The 14,552-nt window shown below is 34.4% G+C and overlaps 1 protein-coding gene across 1 annotated transcript; it reads left to right on the top strand.

Moving 5' to 3' along the window:
• Positions 1–949: 949 nt before the first annotated feature.
• On the top strand, positions 950–14,193 carry LOC126968193 (TBC1 domain family member 30). Its single transcript, XM_050813052.1, has 13 exons — positions 950–1,467; positions 1,794–1,930; positions 2,281–2,406; positions 2,561–2,652; positions 2,738–2,831; positions 3,531–3,687; positions 9,573–9,744; positions 10,340–10,556; positions 10,865–10,957; positions 11,257–11,404; positions 11,476–11,830; positions 13,718–13,790; positions 14,185–14,193. The coding sequence occupies exons 1-13, from the start codon at positions 1,410–1,412 to the stop codon at positions 14,191–14,193; spliced, it is 1,731 nt and encodes a 576-aa protein (XP_050669009.1). The 5' UTR covers positions 950–1,409.
• The last annotated feature ends 359 nt before the right edge of the window (positions 14,194–14,552 follow it).

The raw sequence follows: 14,552 nt of genomic DNA on the forward strand, positions 1-14,552 counted from the left end.
TTTATACATAACCTACTTATAACCTAATTATATACAAACATAACATAAAATGGTTCTAAAATTAAAGTATAACAATGCAAGCTGCGAATAACTATATTATTATGATATATTATATTTCTATACTTATTACCTGATATTATCTAATATTACATTATTAAGCTTTTTCTTAAGTAATCCAATCTTTATCTTGGGGGTCTGTCTTAATATGTCTATATTATTAAATACATAGGGTACCATATATCTATCTGTACGTTTACCGTTATAATTTGATTTTTTATTATTAATTAACTTTTGTTCCCTAACCCTTCTAGTATTATATTTATTTGGCAGAGTCTCTTTATACCTATCACTATAGTACTATCGTTATGAATTTTAGATATAGAAGGCCTTCGTTCACAGCTCGATGAATGGAACAACAACTTGCAAAGAACGGGCGGGCGGTTGGCTAAATATTTACGGATTCGAGATCGACTTCGGAGAGAACAAAAGAAGCTTTGTGGCGCGTTCACTATAATACTACGGCGTATAAGTATGATAATGATTTACTGTTTGTTTATTAAGATAGACACTTCAGTGTCGAAATGGCATTGATCGTCTATAGGCATCATCGACAATTCAAAAATTAATAATTTGCAATAAAACAAAAATTATTAAGAATTTCATAATATAAACATATTAAAAATGAGAAAAATATATAAGTCTTATATTTATATTGTCTCGAATAAAACTTTAAAACATTCCAATAAGTCAATAAACTACTCATTCAAAGTTTATTAGTTAAACTATTATTTTGTAACTTACCTACACTACTATTTCACATAATCTTTAAAGAGATATAAACAATTTAAAATAAAATGATGCAATGAAAATTAATAGTAAATGAAAAAGTATATTTTTAAACTATATTGTGTCCAAGAAAGTATTAATAGCCATTCCATTCAGACATAACAGGTTACGTGAGTATTCAGTACCATTGAAAAATATTATAATACGTACGCTGGTGTGTGATCGATACAAGACGCACACACTCACAGTTTTGAGGCTCTGCGCATGCCCGAAGTACATACCATGTGACTTTATCAGGCTAAACTGTTCAGTCCCTGCACTGTTTCTGTAGGCACATCGATTTGACATTCACTACTGTCCAGAGGTGTGGGTGTACAAGGTGCGCGAAACAGGCTGCCCAGTAAACATCCCGTCAGCTGGCTGCTTATATATTAACAAAAATGACGTGTTATAAAAGGAATTTACGTACTTCCTCGTTTTATAATTTGTGTTTTAAAAGTATCTCCAAAGTGTTAACGAGTAATTAGAGAAAATAAATCGTATTTACGATGGCTGAATTAGCCAGATAGTGTACATGTGTGAGATATGTGTTTGTTATTCAATGTGTGCTTTGTGCAGGACAGATGAGTGCCATTTTAAATTCACTCAGGAATTTGGCAAGTTCTTCAAAATCCGGGACAGGTACAAACACATAACACGATGTCTTTAACGAAAATCTTAGTCCTATAAGTATTGATCATCACAACAATAATTATAGCAAATCCAATTAGCGGACTTTGAACTTTTGATACCGTTTAGCTAGTTTTATTCTATGCATTACACTAGACAACTATTAAAAAAATAGGAATATAGTAATTTCCGCCAATAATTAAAATATTGTGTGGCTTTGGAAAAGGATAGTAGTATAAGTGATACAATAACATCAGAAAAGTATGATAATGTCAAAGACGTACGTAAAGACTAAGTTGAAGTTAAATTTCAATTTGTAAATAATGTTTGTTTACCAGCTGGAGATACAAATGCCCGGTTTGGTGTGGTGCCGGGTCACGAGGGCCCTGGCGAGGGAGGCTTCGCAGAATGGCTGCATGCAATGCGATTGGTCGCTCGGCTCCCAGCTGGCGTCCCTCAACACTTCCGCAGAAAGGTTACTTTACTTTGGCATCTAAATATAAACAAGCTTCATTGTCATTGACTCAGGAATGCAATTAAAATATTGTTATGTTTTGATAATTTAGTGTGACGATTCAACAATAATAGTGATGAGTTCCATGACATTTTCTAATCTGAGACATTTACTAAAATAGCCAATAGCTACTATTTCTTTTTTCTGCTGTTATCCATTGAACGTACAATGGTTGTGCATTCTCGTATTGTTATCAGTTACTATTAAATATTCCGAGCTTCGTTTGCTTTCATACAAATTATTAACAAACTACAAACGACCAATATTGAAGTAAACACAATAATTTTCTATAATTATTGTTCTGCTTGCAGCTATGGCTCACGCTGTCGGAACGTCACCTCAGTTCCAGAAAGATCGACTGGCCGGTTGCCGAGCGTGCCTGTTTCAGAGGCACAGCACAGCCCGACGACGCAGAACTAAGCGCTCAAATTCTCAAGGTTATACATGTGTTTTGTCAAGCCGGATATATAATATTAAAATACAATTCAAAATATTCCTAATGTAAATAATTTTGAATACCATTTCTTTGAACTCTCATCATGTATGTTTTACTCTGATGTTGACATCTGTTAACAACATTATTTTTTCTAGGACTTACATCGTACAGGATGTTCCCTATTTTGTGGAACGGAGGGTCGAGAGAACCAGGCAATGCTGCGAAGAGTTCTATTGGCTTACGCGCGGTGATTAAAATTTTTTATAACTTTTATCTTACGCGTCCCATTCGATATCAATTTATGAAATCATTCTATGTTATTTTCTTTTCAGATGGAACAAAGATGTTGGCTACTGTCAAGGCTTCAACATGCTAGCTGCAATTATTTTAGAAGTAATGGAAAAGTCTGAATCAGATTCCTTAAAAGTAAGTCGACTTTATAGTGGAACACACAGGATGATATTAAATTTTACAAACTGCATTGAAATATAGTCATGGGATACAAAAATCTTAACCTTTGCTTAAGCAACAAACTTTATTTGGTTTACTATGTGTTTTGACTTACGGAAGTCGACTTCTTAAGAAGTCGACTTAAGCAGGACTTTTGTATCTCCACCTAACGAACGATTAATTATTTTCTTCTAAACAATATGTTATGTTTTTAAAGTGAAAACCCTCTCTTCTAGGATTAATACACAAATAAAATTTGAAAAACATTTTTTTATGAACGATGCGGGATTCGAACCCACGACCTCCGGCGTTCCGTGCCGGTGCTCTAACCAACTGAGCTAACCGTTCGAGTACCGCCTCGCTATAAAATTCTGTTTGCTTTGTTCAACTCTCAGGTTGTGGCTTCATCTACAGGATCCACTTTACAGTTGATAACCTGCTCAATCCCAGTATTTGCATACTAGGAAATTGACTTGAGATGTCGCTCTTGTAAATCTAAACAATATGTTATGTTTTTAAAGTGATAACCCTCACTTCTAAGATCGATACACAAATAAAATTTGATAAACAATCGTTCATAAAATTTTGTTTTTCAAATTTTCTTCTAATTACACAAATATTGAGGATAACTTAAATGAACACTATGTTTATAAATGTAATGTCCATTGTTCACAGGTAATGGTATATTTAGTTGAAGCAGTTTTACCTGAAGGTTACTTCGCTGATGATCTCCGGGGGTTGTCTGCCGACATGGCAGCGTTTCGTGATCTATTACGGCTACGCTTACCTAAGCTAGCTCGACATATGGATTACTTGCAAAGGATATCTGACGGTATTAACATAACTTATCAATAATTATTACAAAAGCGGATTTCTTGTTTTTAGTGAACTTTCCCAATCGTTGATTAAAATGTGATTGACGATTTAGAAGTGTTTCCATTTTAAAATTTATATTAATAATATTACTATCCATGTAAGTTGTACTGTCTTGTTTAATTTTTAATCCTCTGGTGAATTTGTTTTTGAAACACATTTGCATACACATATGCAATATGGATGTGTTTAACGGACATGTCTAACACGTTCTATTTTCAAATCTGTATATATAAAAATGAATTGCTGTTCGTTAGTCTCGCTAAAACTCGAGAACGGCTGGACCGAAAAAATTTGCCAAATTTTGGTCTTGAATTATTTGTGGAAGTACAGGGAAGGTTTAAAAAGGTGAATAAATAGGAAAATGCTCGGAATTAAATAAAAACAACATGTATGTTTTTCCTTTGATGCGTACCCCGTCGAATTTATTGACGCAACGGTTTGACAGTTATGCTGTGAAACAATTTTATTACAACAACAGGGTGCATTTTTACGAAGCAATTCTTGATTTTATGATATATTATTGACAAATTCATAAAAAAATCATTATTTTATTTATTATATACAGAAAAACGTCTGTCGGGTCAGCTAATAAGTTATAAAGAATCGCCTATTATACGAATATACAAAACTAGCTGACCCGGCAAACGTTGTATTGCCATATGATTTAATTTTAGTGTTAGACGGTTTTACAAATTATAATTATAGTATATTACAAATACAACTACTACTATGAAAAAGTATTTTCATTTTTTGGGTTAATATATAGTATGAAACTCACAAAATTTGGATTTCTATTGGTAACAGAATTTTCAAAATCTGTTTAGTAGATCCAGAGATAAGGGGCCGGCAATGCTCTTGTGATTCCACTGGTGTTGCAAGAGAATGTGGGCGGCGTTGAACACTTAACACCAGGTGACCCGTACGCTCTTTAGTTCTCCTTTTCCATAAAAAAAGATTAGCCTCTAGAAAATTGTGATAATGATTTTAAATCAAAGAAAGTCTTTCGTTTTTCGTAAATTTTTCAATGATTAAATTAAAAATCATGAAATCAGTTCACCCGTTCTCCATAAGTGTTCGAACAATTATATTGTGTACTATATGTTAATTTATACTAAGAATTTTTATGATGATTTCACCAATAGGTATTATAAACGATATAGTTTGTAAGGATAGATAGGTACGGATGTATGTCTATGATGCTTGATAGTAATGCAAAAGTTAAAAGTAGTTACTGCAATATATTCATATGTCCTGGTAAATTATGTTAAACGATTTATTAGAGTCAGCATAAACATGCAGATTTTGCGATTAGAAATGCGTGAGCAAGTCACGTAGGCTGTGGGAAAAACCTGGCATGTTCAAATGTATGCCTGCTTTCATTGTCTGTCTTGTCATTGAAAATGCAAATTAATTGGAACTGCAGATGTTTAAAATTAATAACCCCTCCATCTGCAGCCGTCCGGTCACCGCAAGCCCGTTCCACTGGCTGCCACCGGACCACACAACAATATCGCGCACTCGGTTGTTTATCGTCATCGTCATAACTATTGAAATATTTGTAGTAAATAATGTAGTAGAGACAGAGATTAACTTCTTTAAATATCTGTTATGTAAGTATGATTCTGATATATACGCTTTATTATTTTAAAGTTTCAATAAAATTCATTTAGTAGATTTCTCGTGAAAAAGCAAAAAACATACATCCAGACGTACATACATTCTTACAAACTTTCGTAGTTATAATTTTAGTATATACTTCTTTGGAAAGCCAGAAGGTAGGGCTGACATTTTTACAGGTCCAAAAGTCCAGACATCCATACATTCTTACAAACTTTCGTATTTATAATATTAGCAGATACTTCTTTGGAAAGTCAAAAGGTATGGCTGAGATTTTCACAAGTCCATACATCCAGACATCCATACATTCATAGAAACTTTCGTATTTATAATAAGAGTAGATACTTCTTTGGAAAACCAGAAGGCTGAGGTTTTCACAGGGTTGTAAGATTAAGTTTTTGTATGTATCGTTGTACCTATTTATTATCGGCCGTTCCCAATATTGTCTATCTCATACTTGAGATAAAAACCGTAACTATCGTTGACTTTTCTGTCCCAATAAACTTATCGACGGTAACTCACCTTATCCGTACACGCTGTCTGTCAATGGGACGACGTATAGCTTACCAGCGATTGAAGTTTGTATGGAAATTGCAATTCACGCGTCCCAATATAAGGCGATAAGAATGACTTATCGTTTATATTGGGACACCTTCAGATTATAAACAGCTAATTGCTGACAGTAGAAGGTAGTAATTTATCTCTATCTGTAGATAGTATATTGGGAACAGCCGTAAGTCTGACCTAAAATGACTTGTCGTTCTCACTCTTTGCCTCAGGTGGAAATGACGTCCGTCACACACAATTTATTTAATATTAATGACGCTATGCTGGGCTATATTTTTGTAGTGTTTTACTTTCCTGCGGAAGCCCGTCACTTTTACGGGATTTTTAAATTTTATATATATCAACTTGTTGTATGTATCAACTTGAAAATTTTACTAAATTAGGTGCATTAGTTGTTGTGTACTACGCTGTATAAGTTACTATACTTTTTACCTTACCCACGGAACTGTTTAATTTAAAGTATCTAAGACGTTGACCGGCAATATAAGGTATCAACATACCAAATTTGATTAAATATTGTCATAAGTTGTTGTGTACTACGCTATATAAGTCAGTAGAGGTTTTTAACTGTCCCACGGGAAGTCTTTAATTTTCGGGAATGAAAAGAATTTGTGATGATGCCCAGCAATATAAGGTATCAACATGCCAAATTTTATTAAATTATGTCCATAAGTTGTTGTGTACTGCGCTATTTAAATAAGTAGAGGTTGTTAACTATCCCATGGGGACTCTTTAATTTTCCGAGATGAAAAGTATCTAAGATGTTGCCCGGGGATATAAGGTATCATCATACAAAATATCAATTAAATCGGTCCAGGAGTTTCAGAGATTAGCCCGTACAAACAGACAGAGCAACAAAAAATTCCAAAAAAATCGGGACTTCTTACATCCCCCTGACTCGTTTTTGATCTTTTTTTTCTTTGTACAGAAATTTGATCTCTACAGATTTAATATAAGTATAGATATACATACATCAAAAAAGTCTAAGCAACATGCATGATATTACAAATTTACTATTCATATTAATTAATTTCTAAGTCTTCACTCAAAAGTGCATAGGTATGTAAACTTTTTTGTTATTGATGACATACTCGCTGGTTGTAAAGAAAAAATTTCGATTATGTTTTGTTTTTTTCATAAAATTAAATGAAAGGGAATTTAAGTGCGTTTTTATTGCTACGTTTAGTCTTGATTTTATAATTTTACCAACCATTAAAATAAAGTTAGCGACAAAATTGAATTGTTAGATATTCTTTACGACATGGAGCGACGTCATTTGACGGCAAATGAAATGCAACGAGCTGTAGGGAACATCCCTACAGCAAGCGGGAAGTAATCAATCTCAGGTATTTGTCGTCTTCGGCAGCGCTACAATAACGCAAGGGAAACCGTTGAACAGCATTCAGGCCGTAAAAGGAGTACAACCACCGAGCAAGACCGGTACATGCGAAATCGACTGCATGAGTACGGCCTACGAGCTCGACGCCCAATTAGGTGCCTACCGATACGTCACGGGAATCGCGCTCGTCGAAATGAATTTAGAGAAGTGTTGAGAACGCAGAACATGGACCCAGGAACAATGGGATAAAATTATATTTTCCTTTGAGTCGCGCTTCGGGTTTAGGCCTGATACAAGAGGGGTGCGAGTGTCCCGTCGGCCCGGAAATACTGAAAGGCTCAGGTGCATTCAGGAAGTTCATCCATACGGCGGCTCAACAGGTATGGTATGGGCGGGTATTATGAAGAACAGGCGAACTGAGCTCGTTTTTGTAAATGGAAACATGAATACTGAAAATTACGTTGAGGATATTCTCAGACCTTATGTCCATCCATTTGCACAAACCTTTGGCTCCGATTTTACGTTAATGCATGACAATGCGCGTTCACATACAGCTCGGCGAACCAGTTAATATTGGGCAACGGAGAACGTCCGGGTATTGCCCTGGCCTGCACAATCGCCAGACCTCAACCCCATCGAGCACGCATGGGGTTGAGGTGACATGCTCCAGAGACGTGTTTTGAAGGACTTGGACGGAGTGACAACAACCCAAAAGCTGAAGGGTTTGCTACAATTCCACTCGGAGCGAATATCGCAATATGACATAAACTGTCTCATTAATTCAATGGATAATCGTTGCCGACAAGTTCTGAATAGCAGAGGAAGCCATATTTTGTATTAAATTATCCTGTTCTTTCTCATGAATTCATTTTCTTTAGAAATTTCATTTTGTTAAAAATATGTACCTTAGCTTCTGCAGTATATTCTAATATTGTTAATTTCTGTTATTAAAAGAACTTATTAAGGCAACAGTTGTTATTTTTACATCATAGGACCCTAAAAATATTATTTTAAAAATAAAATACAATGTGAAAAGCCACCCTAAAATTTAAATTAGTACATGTTGCTTAGACTTTTTTGATGTGTGTAGATATAGAGGATAAAGAAGTATGGAAAATAGATGCTCCTGGTCCACCTAGTAATAATACTTCGTAATATTAAGATTGTACAATCTTAAGAATGTAATATGAATATTAAATTCGTTTCGTTTATATAGAATCCACTGTAATTGCATGATATATAATCATTTGTGGGCTTGCTTTGTGAGTATTCATTTTGTAATTTTTAGATATCATGCGTAGATATGCTATAACATGGTTCCTCATGCTCACTTAATGGCATTTCTTGCGGCGGCGTCGTGAACGGGTGCTGCTTGTGGTACCAAGTCGACCTGTCATAGTTAATGAATCATTGTATTTGTTGGATGCAATTTCTAATTGTGACAGTAATCAAGACCATCATTATCACGAAGCATCCTTGCACAAACAATGAGTTCAGGCTCTAAAGGTTGATGCATCCAATATACCATAATTTATATTTATTCATTTAATTATTTATTACTTTCCGTTAAATAATTTATAATATAAACAAGACAAAATCATATATAGGATGCAGCACCTTAAAAACTAATTTATTATCTACATTGCAATGCAAAATACTCTATTTGATTAAAAAGAGTGGCCGTTGAGTTTCTAATATTATGTTCTTCTCACGATCTCAACTTTTTACGAACATAATATGGTAAATTTAGTAATTTAGAATTAATACTTGTGGTGACGATTCAAAATAGCTTAGTTTAAGCTAATTTGAATAAAGTTTATTTGAATTTGACTTTGATGTTTCCATTCCTTATGAAAAGACTTCAAATTCAAATAAATTTATTCAAAATACGATATTATATCACTTATTGAAAGTCAAAAACTACCACCCATTCGAAAAAGTATGCCTCAGACTTCAGAAAAACGGGCGCAAGACTCAGAGGGCTTTTTTTTTATAAAAAAAACATTGTAACAATGTAATATCGTACAATAAAATTATAGAAAGTAATTTATATTATAATAACCTTTACCACAAAAACGCTTTTAACAATTCTTATGAAGCTCGCAGTAGGTACATTTGTTTAGAACATTTTCTGGGATCTTGTAAAAATATGTTGGTACAATGCCCCACAAAAGACTTACTAACTCGTCTTAGCCGAGTAGTAGGCATTATAAGTTTATGTATATTGTACTTCTTATCCAAAACTGGTCTGCATGAGTAAGCCAAATAACAAATAATAGTTAGCTTTATTCAAGTGAATAATTTATTGTATATTACAGGTGGAGGTGTGGAACCACCACTGCCGGATGTGTTCACAATGCAATGGTTCCTAACGCTATATGCAACGTGGTTACCCCGAGATTGTTTACTAAGAATATGGGACCTAATACTTTTAGACGGAAATGAAATATTGCTTTTAACAGCCTTAGCCATTTGGGATATGCTCCAAGAGTAAGTCAATCAGAGTTACTTAATTTGATTCAATTAAATTTATTTATTAGGGAAGTATTATAAGTTTACTCATCAGCTGATATCTTGAAGAACTTAGAGGTTTTCGTATTAAATCAAACGATGATTGAGGAATTGCTACGCATGTAAAATTGCTTTGGATGGCATCCATTATTTGGATGTTTTTGTCTCTATATTTACCTTTTGAAGCCTTACACTATTATACGTGAAAAGTCCCAAAAAAAAGCTTAAAGTATTCAAATATTACAGGAGTTTGTAGCAGAAAGGTAACGGTTTTCCTCCAACCACCACTTACATATATTGGTTGTATCTTTGGCAGATTGTACTACGCTCGTCGTACTACATTTGTCAACCGTCTATTTGATATTCAATGTGTGTGCACCAATTGTGTGTGCGATTAAAAAATACATAGGTACTTGCATGTATTATTTCTTACAACACTACGAGCCTTTTTTTTATGTTCTTCCTCACAATTATCCTCTTTCATCTCGTTCTATCACCGTATTCCCATTTCCAAGCAAAATCATAATTAATCTCAAATATAATACAATAAAATATAATATCCTTTCAATTTCAGTCGTATACTGTCCGCTCGGTCTGCAGATGAGTTCTACAGTTGCATGGGCGGAGGTGCGAGTGCTGTGTATGAAGCTGGGGATGCTCTCGTAGCTCGAGTGGTTGCCTTCAACTCAGCTCCCGAACTGCCCAGACTAAGAAGTCTTCACCGCTATAGGGTTACGCCTCCTGTTACATCCCACACCCGACCTACTTATCATCCACCTATGCAATCGGCGGTAAGAGATATAATAATTAAACAGTTTACTCGTATTGAGGTGTTCGCTTTCGGTTAGGTTTAGACATTATCTATAAATAAATGGAAGGGTTTCATTAGAAAATGCTCTGCTGTAATTCTTAATCAACTGTAGCATTTATAAACAAAACACGTGGCTTGTGATTATTTAAAATATTAACGATTATCAGAAACTTCATACATACCTGCATATATAAATAATAATAACGTGCTACAAAATATTTTACAGATCTTATTTATAATAATATCAAGTGTGATATTTTAAGATTTTTCTTTTAATAATTCTTACAGATGCAATCGATGACAAAGAGAGGGTTGCGATTATTTTATTCAGAAGACGAAGGTGAATCTAGTGACGATAGTAATAAAATGGCTCTCGCTACGGTAAGAATTATTCTAGATTTTATTAACTATACTGCACGTAACGCTTGACGAGTTTTAATTTACTAGCTTTCTACCCGCGTGCTCTCCAGAGTTAAATATAACTTAAAAACAATCGTTAAGCCATACAATTAACAAAGTTTAAATCCTGTGAATAATATTTTAAAATATGTCAAACCAAGTTATAAACAATATTATGTAGGTATGCCAAATTCCGTCATAATCCTCATACTTACCCGTTTTTGCAAGTTAATAATACGAATTAAAGATTAAAGTAATAACCATCGTTATTGTTGTTTTAGGTAATGCCTAGGCGTCAGGAACAATCAGGTACAGGCGACAGACTATCGCTAGATATTGGGGCTTTAAAACGACAATACGCTCGGCTCCGAGAGCGACAAAGACAAGCTCACGTCATTTTAGCTGCGGCGTGTGCTCGACATGCAGCAGGTAAGAGATTTACCGGGACCGGATACACTTTGGTTGGTTACCAATATTCAAGAGCTTTCTCTTTCTTTTAGTTGGTGTACCAACGTCGCCCACGTCGCTAACTGTTAACAATTTACTCTTGGGTAAAAGTGCCATTGTTAGTTCAAGAGGCCGCAGACTTGGGCCACCTCCAGGAGCAGTGCCACCATCTAGACATAGTTCAATTAATCACGAAAAAACATCGTCTTACATGAGCAGTACTTCGAGTGAGACCATAAGTTGGAAGGAAGCCAAGAGTCGTAGATCACTAGAGAGGCGAAACTCCGTCAAGTGGAAAGATGCAAAAATGGATAAAGCTCTTAACAAAAATAGAAAAGCATCCATTGATTTAGATGAAACTGGTGATGGAATTATAGTGTCAGAAATGGAAGCTAACGAGATGATTGCGTCATTACGCTCACGTAGTTCCAGTGAATCTTCATCGTATTCTTCCCATACTGGTTCTAGCACAGATACAAGTCTTTGTGATGAAAACAACGCTGGAAGTGAATCAGATGTAGATAATATAGATGATGACAGAAAAAATGATAAGAAAGCTAGTGGACGTACACCTCTAGATGCTGTTCCAGTTCGCAAAGATAAAAAATCTTCACCAAAACCCAAAGATATTGTTGTTCCTTCATCACCTAAAATTGGAAAATTACAACATAAAGAAAATATATCTGTTTTTAATGAAACTTCAATGAATTCACCACTCCGGACTAATATTGAAAGGCTTGAATTAAAACTATCTGACTCTATGAATTTAACCAATAAAGAATGTCAAATAGGTCCAATGGACTCATTTGTACCAACAGTTGAAACCTCAAAAGAATCACGGCCTAAGTATTCAACTACAAACTTTGCAGCTTTAAGTCCCGTAGATTTATCACCATACCATCACCTTAACCTGCAAAAATCTTCTTTTTGCTATGACTTTGAAGCAAATCTTCGAAGGCCATCACTATCTAAACAAATAAGTTGTAGACCACCAGACCTAATTGACAGTTTTACTATGTACCCTAATTTTGTTCCAGATATAGATATTTCGGAAAAATATACATCAGATTTAGACAGCCCATCAAGAAGTCCAGAGTCTGATAGTATAATTGTCAGCGAGGACGAGAAACCAATACCATTAAAAATTGATAAATATTTTGAAAATAGTCCAGAATTTTTCGGAGCAAGATTAACAGATCCTAATAATGACAATATTCCCAGCAGAAGGTCTACTAAAAGAAACTCAAGGGAACCGAAGAAAACTGATTCATTAACGGTAAACTGCATTAATAGTGAGGATTCATCAAAATCAGTAGAAGAAAGGGCATCCTCCTTACCTCAAACGCATTCAGTTGTCTGTAAAAAGTCGGTTAGTTCCGAAAAATATGAAAGGAAAATAGACTCAGTAAATGATGAGAGTACTTTACAAATAGAGATAACTAAAAATACAGGCAATAATCAAGCGGACACCATCAACATTCAAATGATGCAATCAGCAAAAAAAGATGAAATCGCATTAACGCCCACGCAAGCTAATAATGATAGTCCACAAGAACATGTACAGTGTGGGCGAAAAAATAGTGAAAGAGCTTTACAAATCATTCAAGAAAATTCACAAATATTAAACAGAATTCTAACGAAGCAAAATTTGACAAAAAGTAATATTAACTCTAAAAGTCCGAGTAATGTACCGGATGATGTCATAACTAAAAAAGATAAAACGGATAAGTCAGTTTACAAGCTTGAAAATCCAATATATTCACCAATACTCAAAGAATCGACTTCAGATTCTTTGATTGGATATATACGAAGAAAACCTAAGAATGATTTGTCCGAAAAAAATTACTTCACAAGGGCACGCCCAATTTCTATCGATGATCCCTTTTCTTTCGAAAGTCGTGCAAAATTATTATCTACAGAAGGATTAAATAATAAGATAAAGAGCCCAAGTAGTGAATGTTTAGCTAATAAAACGGATTTATACGGTTGGGAAAATAAAGGATTTTTAGCCAAATGTAGTCCTGAAAATTCGCTCAAAGAAGGTAATGAAAGGCAAGATATATTAAGCTTGAGTAGAAATAGTGATGGCTCCATGCGAAATATGTCATCCAGCAATGATTTAAAACCTATCTCCGAATGCCCGACTTATACATTCTCAGGTGAATCAAAAACATCAATGACGCATCTCTCTTCAGAAATTATTGACACTTCAACAAATGAACATAAGTATTTGTCAGATGATTTCAATACTACCTTGAGTAGTCACAGCAAATATAATGATTATATTTTATCAAGAGCAAGTGATATTTGTAGCAAATCGCTAGATAAGGGAACTGAGATATGTGAACAATTTGTGACTGACAGTCAAGTAAGTGATTTTTCTCAAAAAGTAACATCTTCAATTAGCTTTACCTATGAACCATCTATGGAAGATGATTCTCCCTCAGGAGCTAAAAGTAACTCTAGCGATACCTTATGTCAGATAGCTTCATTAGATCAAGTTTCAACACCCATATCACCAAAAACCTTTCCAAATAGAGAATTGTCATCATTTCCAAAAGAGTATCCAGAAAAAAGTGATAAATTGCGGCTAGATTCAGATGATACTTGCAGTCCAATAACGTCATTATTAGAGAGGGATACATTATCCTCCTTATCATATCCTCGTAGTCCGTCGTCGAGTTCCTACCATCCATTTCCAACACGACCTGTGCTGCGTACACCTAAAGATATTGGTGTAAGATTAGGGCTTTATCCAAAAGAATCAATAAACTCTCCAACGAAATGAAAAAAGTCATAAAACATCTGTAGTTATGTTATGATCTGTAAGCAATAGAACCTCATTTTCTATCTTTCTACTTCATTCGAACATAATTTATTTTTATTCGTAATATTTTAATATACTTACCACTTGCACGTCACAATAAACCGTATTATGGTATTGGAGATCAATGTGCAAGCAATAAATATATTAAAAGATACAAAAGTACTACAAAATTTATAAGAATAATGTCATACAAAGCTTTGATGTAACAAACGGCATTTTGGAATTATGTTAAAAAATTCTTTGATTTGTCTAACTAAAAATAAATATTTCTCCAACATAGTTTAATGTGGATGCAACAATGTA

This window comes from Leptidea sinapis, chromosome 15 (assembly GCF_905404315.1).
Source record: "Leptidea sinapis chromosome 15, ilLepSina1.1, whole genome shotgun sequence".
NCBI classification, from domain to species: Eukaryota; Metazoa; Arthropoda; class Insecta; order Lepidoptera; family Pieridae; genus Leptidea; species Leptidea sinapis.

Coding starts and splice junctions, on each gene's coding strand:
- LOC126968193 (XM_050813052.1), top strand. CDS start 1,410: ATGAGTGCCATTTTAAATTCACTCAGGAATTTGGCAAGTTCTTCAAAA. Junction 10,557..10,864: donor ATCCACCTATGCAATCGGCG/GTAAGAGATATA, acceptor TAATTCTTACAG/ATGCAATCGATGACAAAGAG. Junction 11,831..13,717: donor GAAGCTAACGAGATGATTGC/GTCATTACGCTC, acceptor TATTTTATCAAG/AGCAAGTGATATTTGTAGCA.